At 41.0% G+C, this 11034-nt stretch overlaps 1 protein-coding gene across 1 annotated transcript in view; it reads right to left on the bottom strand.

Moving 5' to 3' along the window:
- Nucleotides 1-1610: 1610 nt before the first annotated feature.
- antxr2b (ANTXR cell adhesion molecule 2b) overlaps nucleotides 1611-11034 on the bottom strand; it is a 17494-nt gene continuing 8070 nt past the window's right edge. The window contains exons 10-17 of the mRNA XM_084046186.1: nucleotides 9868-9937; nucleotides 6362-6440; nucleotides 5736-5831; nucleotides 4632-4682; nucleotides 3879-3974; nucleotides 3178-3351; nucleotides 2088-2168; nucleotides 1611-1755 (exon numbers count right to left, since the gene is read on the bottom strand). Coding sequence (XP_083902312.1) covers nucleotides 1717-1755; nucleotides 2088-2168; nucleotides 3178-3351; nucleotides 3879-3974; nucleotides 4632-4682; nucleotides 5736-5831; nucleotides 6362-6440; nucleotides 9868-9937 — 686 coding nt within the window. The 3' untranslated portion in view covers nucleotides 1611-1716. The remainder of the gene's footprint in view (nucleotides 1756-2087; nucleotides 2169-3177; nucleotides 3352-3878; nucleotides 3975-4631; nucleotides 4683-5735; nucleotides 5832-6361; nucleotides 6441-9867; nucleotides 9938-11034) is intronic.

The following is an 11034-nucleotide window of genomic DNA, read 5'->3' as shown; positions in this document are numbered from 1 at the left end:
ATGTTGAGGTGGGCCATTATAAAAACAAATACTGTACATTCTAAAATTACAATTCTCAGCATTGAATCTAAATGTACATGAGTTTAAGGCAATTTGCTACAGTTGAATCAGTTTCAAGAAACCCACAGTATTTCAAAATATAAATATTGACCAGTTTTGCAATACCGCTGCTTATGCAACAATTTCTTCAAAGATTGATATTTGATACAAATACCTTTTATGTGTTTAAAGAAGGCATTGACCTTTCATTTTCTGTATAGCAATGTATTCTCGCTGAGTATGTATTTGTGTGCAGTACGTGCAATACTTTATAGGCTATGTTAAGAAGAGAAGGTTTTACTCAAGAGTTATCTGAGGCAATTAATGTTCCAAAGGGTTTGAAAACTGCAGGTAGTAAACCCCCTTTTTTAAGTGTAGCCTAGATGCTTCTGTAATCATCAACTATACAGACCTAGAACTAAAGTCTTTCAAATAAAGTTGTATCCCTACAATTCAGTAAACATTTAACCTCAAACATTTATTTTGATAACTTCAAATGTGGACTGCATTATGTGAAGAAAAGGTTTAAAATGGGTGAAGTGCTCCTTAAACTTGAAGACAGGAACTACTTTCTCCCTATTATGCATTTGGCAGCTGAATGAAATGCCATGTGAAACTCCTCTTTTATTCAATTTCCCGTCAGGCCAAATAAAATAAAATACAATTTATAATTGCCTACCTTAATTATGTGGATGACATTCAAATTAAAATTTCAACGAGGTGCTATGGTCCCATTGAAATGCTGGGTCAGTGCATTGAACAAATCAATGATTGGATGTGCCAGAAATGTCCTTCAACTAAATTAAGGCAATACAGAGTAAATTGTTTTGGTGACAAGAGGGTAAGACCGACAGTCAGCGTTCACATTGACCCCCGTAATGAGTGTCATGAATGAAACCTTTTGCTTCATTAGCCAGCACACAGCTGACACCATTCAAATACAGAAATTAATTTAAAGACAGTTAATTAAAAGGACACTTTGTTTTTTGATCAATGCAGTATGTAGAAAGTAGTATTTTATTTACTTGCATATAGGAACTCTGCATGCTGTATGAAGGTATGTTCAATGGTGAGCCAAGCTTAGTTTAGCTCAATTCCTGGATGCCCATGCGATCAAGTAGCAAGTTCTCTTAAAAGCAGGAAAATAGGCCTTCCGAAAAGCTGAGGGTTTGCAAGCATTAGCCTAGGATATACTTTATTTACTATATACCACATCTTATCATGGTACATTGAAGTTTGGAACCACGTTTTCCTGAAATGTGCATATTCATTTTGGTATAGTCTCATTTTGTTACAAATTAGAGAATTAGAGACCAGCCATCTGTATTTGAATACGTTTAAATATGTATTTCCATACTTTTGAGAATTGTAAACGAACACAGAAGTAGAAAAAACGGCACAAAAAGGCACTCTTCATCACTTACAAGCTCACACATCACAGGTGAGGCTCATTAATTATCAACATTAGCAATTAGCAACAAATGACAAATCAATGTCAACAACACACCACTGTTGTATAAGACAGAGTATAAATTAAGCATCGCTGGAAGGATGAGACAAAAGAAAATGGGGAGTAAACAACGACCAGTAATTTATTTAATTCCAACATTACTTGAACTTCAGAGGACACTGCAGCCAATTCCCCCATCTCTCTCTCTCTCCATCTATGGGTGTAATCTAATGACTCTGGACTCTAGTGAAGTTGATACAGCGTCCCTGTAAAACAAGAAAAGTTAAGTAGGAGGTCGAAAAAAGCATTTCAGCCATTAATCATGAATTACAATGCATGCCAAAACACAGTAGACCAGTGTTATCAACATATTGTACTTAATGTTTACCTCATTAATTAACCAAAGTTCATAACATTGCATAACATTACCTCCTTATTTCTTGTCCCTTCTCCGACCCTCTATCATGTTCTATTGGTTAATCTGCGATATTAATATATAACAAGTGCTAGATTGTTTTACAGAAAGAAAGAAAGAAAGAAAGAAAGAAAGAAAGAAAGAAAGAAAGAAAGAAAGAAAGAAAGAAAGCAGAGGTCTAACCTTGTCCTGTGGTGTGGGCCTCATGATAGCCACTCTGTCATACTGTCTTCTTAGTAAGGCAAGCAATGCATCAAATCGCCCCTAAAAAAATACAAATGATCAATTTAGAAACAAACAACTTAAACCAGAATGCTCTGATGTGAAGAGAACATGCATTATATAAAGTATGGGACAACGCACAATAAAAGAAAATTGCACCAGAGTTAGTTAGTAGCTACTTTGCATCTGCTGTCCTATGGCAGGAAGACAAAAAACAACCACAAAACATCAAATACACACACACAAAAAAGAAAACAGCACAATACATAATCAACTTGCCTTAGCCAGAGCTGACTATGACGTAAAATGGGTAAAAGAGTAGCTCACGACTCACGAGTGGTCTGTGGAGCCCGGTAGATACTAGGCCTACCAGATTAGCCGCTACACAGCACACCGGAGGTGCAGAGTATAGGGGGTGCAAGAGATGACACCCGGTACCTTGCTACGGACTAGCAGCAAGTAATCAGCTCAACTCGTGTCAAGGGAGAGCCCTTGTGGCTCTCTCTTGACATGAGGTTGAGCCCGGGGTTGAGCCGCTCTTGGCCACCAGTCTCTACGGCACTGACCTAGTGCACCCGACACCTCAGCAGCATACTGTAGCGACAGGACTCTTGAGCTCGCTGCAGCATTCATGCAGCACCTTGTCCGAAGATGGCAATCAGCTGGCGAGACAGTGACTATCTTCCCGCTGCAGCAGGGACCGTGACAGGTGACAGCCCGGAGACCTCTGCAACCTGTGCACTAGAGCAGGTATAGAAACAGGATCGCCTCGTATTGAATAACTCAGATGGTGCCCTAGCTTGGACAGAAGCAAGGTCACCTCTGCCTCACACATCGCACCTCTGCCTCACACCTGTAAACCTGTGATGTGACAATAAAGATCATTCTGATCGCTGTGCTGCAGGTCTGCCCACGTAACTAGGGGAGCTGTTGCAAAGTGAAAGTGTCCTTGTAACCACCACCACTGTGGATGAAACATCCTGCAAGGGATAGATCCACTATTATGTTGTATTATTTCACGTTTGCAGTTGATTTTGCATAGTTAACTAACCTTGATAGGGGTGTACCATTTAGACTGCCCTGGGGCGTTGTAGATGGGAGGTGGTCTGGGTGGGGGTCTGCGAATAATAGGCTCCTCCACTTCCTCTGGCATGGTTACCACTGCATTTTTGGCTTTCTCTAGCCGTGCACCCTCCTCCGTTGAGCCCTTTTCACCCCAGCGCACCTACAGAGGCAGGTCAAAGAGATGAAGTTATCAAAAAGTGTGTCAGGAACATTCCAACTAGATCCCTGTTAACCCATTTAGAACTGAGGCCGATTCTAAAAATGCCTTCTAAAACCTGACCTAAGTTTTCTGAAAACGTTCCAATTCTTACTCAAACAATTCAAAAACAAGTATGTTGCTATAAGCAACAACTAATGAGACACAGAGGTGGCTCCCGGATTGAAAGGTATAACAACGTAAAGGTTACAACAGGTCTAAATGGGTTAAATAACAACTTTATATCTAATCTAATATTAGATCCAGATACCTCTTCAGAGAAGAGAACTTGCCTATTTTTCCATAGATGGAACAAGAACTTGCTTATTTGTATTCAGATATTTTTGTCTGATATATTATTCTGTTTTAAAGAGGATTCATTAGTCATGAAGATCTACATGGAACTTACAAAAAGGATCCTTAGTATACAGGTAAGTGTACAAAGACCAGCTTTGCAAGTGTTAAGCACCACAGTTGCATACTGTGCTTACCTCCATTCGCTTGATTCCACCAGGACCCCTGCCTCCATAATATGAAGCATCTACCATGGGCCATTTGTGTTTCGGCAATATTTCTTCCTCTGGCTCCTGAAGTATAGTTCATAACAGGGGATTAATTAATACAGATCTCAATATATTTCTATTCAGAGAAAATGATAATACGGATATGAGATTTGTTTTTCAAAAATTGTTTCCAATATTATTATGAATATAATATATAATATAATCTGTGACAGGCTCAATGTTAGGCCAGACAACAGATACAATTCTTAGTTTTGTTTGCGCCAGTACTCTTTGTATATATTTTAGTGAAGTTGATGTCTCTGCCGAGTGCACCACTCATTTAAAAATACAGATTTTGCCATCTATGACATTGACTGCTGCTCAGCACTAATGCATTTAGAAAATGTTCAAGCAGTTTTGAAAAACATTCACAGATCATGTGATTCTGAAACTATAAAACACTCATGTGAATATAACCATGACAATCATCATGACAATAAAAAAGCCATGCAACTGATTTAAATATAAGGGGAAAAAAGGCACTGTGGCGCCATCATCTGCTTGTTTTGGGAAGAGCCCTATTTCTGGGAAATGCTAGTGTTTTGCAGAACATGCATTATTTTGAGAATCATTGTTAAGATCGGTGTACTAAACATCCACAAAAAAAGGTATTTTAAGGTGATGGTCAGTGCAAAAAAGCAGCAATCAGAACAGATATATTTTTTACATAAGTGTACTTACTGGCACTGGAGGTGGTGGAGGGGGACGATTTGGAGGGGGCTCTCTGATTACCTGTAATAAGACACAATATACTGGAACTATTATGTCTGTCAACGTCTAATCACATTGCAAATGTATGTATTGGCCAAAAACAGGAATATTTAGAAATAATGAATCCAGTTACAATTACTCAGATTGGCAGCAGCACAGATGATGATTATGTTCTGGCACATTTTAATAACATTGGTGACAACCCACAAGGCAGCCAAGGGCACACACACACACACACACACACACACACACACACACACACACACACACACACACACACACACACACACACACACACACGCACGCACACGCACAGCCTATGATCCATCCTACACCCCATCCTGCACTCTGTGATCAGTTAATAGGCCTACAGATCATCTATCCGTCCATTCAATATGACACCCAGACCCTGGCCACCGCTCCAGCCAAAGAGCACTCTTCTTCCTCCTGGCTCCCCCCCCCACACACCACCTTCCTCCGCAGTCTGTAAACCCTTTGGATCGCACCTCATTAGCAGCCATGAGCCGTAGCGCTACAGTCATTTCCAATCACCATACTGTCCCTCTACCCTGTCTGGCTCTTATTTCCTACTATAACATGCAGATGCACTTCCTTCTCGTTCGCTAGTTAGATAGATGGCTTGTTGCTCGCTTGTTTTGTTAGTTACCTTGTACCATATCCTTGTTCTCCTAGCGCTCCAATTCCTCAACCGCTTGCTCTGTTTGTGTCTGACAAGTATTCATGTCACTTTCTCCGACTTTTCACTTTGTAAGTCGCTATGGATGACTGGGTCTGCTAAATACCTAAATTGTAAATTGTAACAAATCATTAGAGAGGTGTAACCCAAGGTCTCTCAACATCAGACACCCTCATCCAGGCAACCTCGTAAATTAGATTTATACACTTGAATGCACACTCGGGCGCGCGCGCACAGCCGCACACACACACACACACACACACACACACACACACACACACACACACACACACACACACACACACACACACACACACACACACACACACACACACACACACACACACACACACACACACACACACACACACACTTACCACTGTACAGCAGAGAGGCCACAACCACCAGGATAGAACCAGAGCCAGTAGCAGTAGTAGTGCCAAAAGTAGCCACAGCACCCAGGTCCCACTGGACTGGAACACACACACACACACACACACACACACACACACACACACACACAGAGAGATGTTTTAGGGTCCGTAATTTTCTGTTAGTTTTAGGTAGGATTTAGTTTATTTAATTATAGCATTGTTATTTGTATGAACATAATCCATTGACTTCAGTAAACCCTAACCCTAATGTTAAACACAAACACATAATGACACATTATGACTGGTATCACAGAATTCATTACCCAACTACACACGTACGTACGCACACACAACCCCCCCCACACACACACACACACAGATTTCGATTGGATCTTTTGCGACTATTCATTCCAAGTGTCCATCAATCACTGATACTTAATGATAGTAACCATTTTTATATCTCTGTAATAACCCAACAAATGTAATGAAAGTGCATGTCTACTTTTTAACAGTTCTGGATGCTGCTTAAAACATGCATAATATGTCTAGTGTAAATGTTTGAGTTTAACACTAGCTGATGCCTGCATTGATACATCAGTGTAGTTGTTTTTTTTGTCATTAGTACTCACACATGTAGTTGCATAGATGGTGATGGGACTAGAGATGTAGGATTCTCCATTGTTTAAGCTGATCAGCACATCTATAGATCTGAAAGGTCCAGACAAGTAATACAACACATCAAAGATAAGGCAAAAAGAAAACAAATACTGTTTACACATTTATTATTGTGCTTTTCAGGAAATGGAACGAACACTTTCAGAAATAGTGAAAATAGAGGATTTACACTACAAGATCACAACGCGTCGCGATAGATCGGCGACAAGGTTTCTGCCCGACAGCAACGACATAATAAAATCCATTGGTCACTGTGGGAAGACTGGAGGAAGGGACGTGCACAGATAGACTCTAGCTGTTGCTAGAGCGCCTGCCCGTTTGCCCTCTGGACCAGAAGTGCCCTTTTTGGTTTTGTTTACAGTATGTGGCCCATGGTGACATCTATCAATTCTGGATTAAAAGCTTCTAACATATTAACAATTCCCCAAAATATGCTATGATATTTTGCCAGACATCCCCCTACTCGTGCCCGCGGCACTCCCGTGCAGCCCCTCCCTTCCCTCCCCAGCGCCTACAGTCAGACACAGAGCTACACACAGCCACTCACATCTCCTCCCCCGAATCTTTCCCAATCTCCAGAGTGCCCTGGTGACGACCAACCAGCCGGTTAACAAACAAAACCATATTGTTTGCCCCCCTAAGTCAGATACCAAACTATAACGTCACTTGCTAACATTTTGTCTCGTTGTGAAGAAAGTCTCATTCAGTGCCAAACAGCTGAGCCTAAATTAGGGAGTACCCTACTGCCCTGCTTAACAAGCTAGTCATAAATCAATCAATGGATTTAACGTTAGATAACCACCACACGACCAATGTCGGTAGAATGTGTTGTTGGTAGTCGAGCATGTGAAACTATCAATATACTTTTGCTGAATATTTTGTAGTAACCATATAGGTTTACATTAAGTAATCTACTGATGACAAATACGCTGCTTCATTTCACCTTTAAAGTGAACAGTTTCCCCGGGAGAGTGTAACACACAGCTATCTCCCCCAGATCCCCTCCCTGCTGAAGAAGCGCCCCAAACAAACAGTAGGAGTCACTAGAGCACAGTGACAAGGACACTATCCCCCTAGCAGGGGTCAGCAACCTTAAATGTCAAAAGAGCCATTTTGGACCAAAACATTTTATACAAAATCTGTCAGGAGCTGCAAACATATTTGAGCCTTATAATGGCAACACAGGCTACTAAGTGTATAGACCCCTTAACAGACGACGTCACACTGATAAGAACCAGTATGCGTGCAACCAGTATGCGCTAAATGAAACCCATTCTATCAGGTCTCGCCAGGACGTGCCACACTAGCCAACACACAAGAGGGGGTTGGGGTGTGCTGAAACTAGCGCACCCCGAAACAACAGGTTGGAAATTGATTGCGTGAAACAATCACCTGCGCATCCAGTCTCAATGTTAGTAAACAATTAATTGGTCTATAGGTAATAGGATAGACGGGCACCAAGGAAGAGTGGGCACCTCAATGCTAAATTGAAATTCTTTTCCAAAATGTAAAAAAAAGTAAAGTATACATGATTAGAACATTAGACAATTAAGGTCTAATATTCCTACAATTGCTAAAAAAAATGTCATTCATTTGGGGTCATAAACAAGAAGTTGAAGGAAACATTTAAGTCTGATAATGATGCACCGTGCATGTTCACATCACGTATACTTTACATTACTTGACCATTATTTTTTAGCCAATTTTAGCCAATCGAGGTGCCCAGATGTCCATAGTGCCCACCTATCCTGTATCCAGTGTACATTAGCCTATAAAATTACTAAATACAAATACATGTTAACGAGCATTCATTAACATCTTGCAGCAGATCAAACATAGGCCTACATGTAATCCAGCAGCATTGGCAGTAAAAGCAAACAACTCTGTTTGAGCAAACTGTGTTTTCCTCGGTTATCTTATTTTTTTTTGCATTTGGAATCACACCAGTTTGTTTACACAAGGCTGACGCTTGCCAATAAATGTGTCGCAGGCTATGACGCAAACGTTGACAGAAATGTTTAAACTTTTGATTTATTCTGCACATTTTTACACCATTAGAGAACGTAAGAATGTATGTGTCATGTTTGTTCTACTACAGCAATGATAAATTAAAATTAAAATGTGAAAGAAATTGACAATGTTAATTTTCATGTATTTTTTGAGGAGCAGAAGAGCCGCATGACGCTCTAGAGCCGCGGGTTGCAGACCCCCGCCCTGCACATGTGCATAGCAAGGGATCAAAACCAGGCCTGTTGGTGTTTTTCTTGACACCACTGGGACATATCCTTACTCTAATTTAAATGCTTTTTTGATTGGATTTTAATCCAATGTGTCTAGAGGCGGAGCTGGAAACACACACACACACACACACACACACACACACACACACACACACACACACACACACACACACACAGGAAGATCTCTCTCTCACACTTCATCTTTATAGCTGGGGATGCTTCACAAACATCCTGTCATTCTCAGCTTGAAGTGTGAGCACTTCTAGCCGATCTGACAATCTGCAGTCAGCCAATCAGGTGATTGGACTCCGCCTTTAAATGTCACTGCCTCTGACCCTGTTATTCTCTTTTCAGCAAGCAGCGAGCAACCCACCTCCATCCCCAACTCCATCCCCCAAGGAGCACTACCACGACCAGTGTCTAGACTCCGGGGGGTTTTCCCCTTTAAAAGCAAATATTATGTTAAATGTAAACTAATTTACTAGTCTAATCTGCAAATTTGTATTCAATAAAACTTTTCATTTGCAACAACTTGATCTCTCCTTTTATTGAAATGTTCTACTTACAGCATACCGTGGGTATGAGTCAATAAATACACATTGTGTGCAATGATTAAGGCCATGAAATTAGATTGATTGTAGTGTTGAAGAACTGATTTAGCCTTGAGAAGGCATTTTCTCTGTGGGCACTCATTACAATAAACAGCCATTGTCCATAATTATACATTGTCAAAGGAAGTAAATTAGAAACATTTTATCTGTGGTCATATACTGGTCATATACTGGTGAGCCACAAGAATGTTACTATGTAACATAAAAACCACTGGTTCAATGACATTTGAAAAACATGATCATCAGTCATTAGTTTTGGTTTCTGGTTTTTGTCTAATAGAAAATTATAAATATTGCTGCCACTGACTAAATTCATTAGAATTCATGACACTACAAATGACCATAGCTAATCTCAATCATTAAATATACAATTTTGGTCAGCAAAAAAACTGACAATGTTAAAATGTATTGGCCTCATGAACACTCAACTTGACACTTGACATTAAATTAATTAATAGTGTGTTTGTGTGTGTGTGTGTGTGTGTGTGTGTGTGTGTGTGTGTGTGTGTGTGTGTGTGTGTGTGTGTGTGTGTGTGTGTGTGTGTGTGTGTGCGTGCGTGTGTGTTAGTGCGTGCGTGTTAGTGCGCGTGTGCATGTGCGTGCACTTACTGTCCGACCTCATAGAGTACAGGGGCAGGACATAACAGATAGCCATCTTCAACCACTGTGGGCTTCTGGTCTGGGGGCAGAGAGAGGTGTGCATATGTGGAGAGAGAGAGAGAGAGAGAGAGAGAGAGAGAGAGAGAGAGAGAGAGAGAGAGAGAGAGAGAGAGAGAGAGAGAGAGAGAGACAGAGAGAGAGAGAGAGACAGAGAGAGACAGAGAGGGGGGGGGGGGGGGGGGGGGGTGATGAGAGAATAAGAATAGATTTTAAAACTAAATTGAAATAATATGCCACTACATGTGAAGGAGACAAAGCAAGAAATTAGAGTTTGAGGTTGATAGAGAAAGACCAGACCGATGGTGAAAGAAAGAATAAAATAACATTATGTGTGGAAATAAGCCAAGCAGTAAACAAGACTAGAGTCCTGAGGCCCTTAGAGGCTGTGTAGCTCCTTAGTCGAGTTAATCCATTAGGTTATTATAAGTCATGTGTGCATAATTTTGGCCTGAGGGTGGTAGCCTACTAGATGAAAGGTCATGGGGTCACTCAAAGACTTAGGGTTCATCCTTTGGGGAGCCTGATTTTGCTCAGCAACTTTCATTGCAATCTGCTATTAGAATATGTAATAACTTGTCTGCAAGTGGACAGTTAGGGAACCAGAGGAAAGGCCATGCCATGGGGTCACCAAAATCAGTAGGATTCATCCTCTCTGGGGAGAATAAAGGTTTACAACAGATGTAATGGTAATCTAGCCAGGAGCTTGCTAGATACTGTATGTTGTTTGGGACAAAGTGTTGGACGTATCAACTGGCCAACATCCAAATGCAGAGCTAAAAATAAGAATGGTAGAAATGGTCATGTGTTGTGTTCTGTCACTGACCTTTCTGGGACACTCGCTCTCTTCCTCCTCTGTGCATCCCTTCCTCCCTCGGCCCTTCTATTTCTCTCCTTTCCTCCTTCTATTCCTCCATTTTCCCCCTTTCTCATTTTCTCCTTCACTCATTCTCCCTCATAGCTCCCCACCCCTATCTATCCCTCCCTGTCTTCCTTTCCCCTGCATTATCCCTCCCTCTCCATCCCTCAATTTCCCCTGTGTGTGTGTGCTGTTAATAGACTAATGAGACATAGACCATCTTCATGCTCTCTGTTTGACCACATAATGTCTCCATTGTT

This window comes from Gymnoscopelus microlampas (assembly GCF_963454915.1).
Source record: "Gymnoscopelus microlampas genome assembly, chromosome: 21".
Taxonomy (NCBI): Eukaryota; Metazoa; Chordata; class Actinopteri; order Myctophiformes; family Myctophidae; genus Gymnoscopelus; species Gymnoscopelus microlampas.
This window is presented reverse-complemented; position numbering and strand designations above follow the sequence as displayed.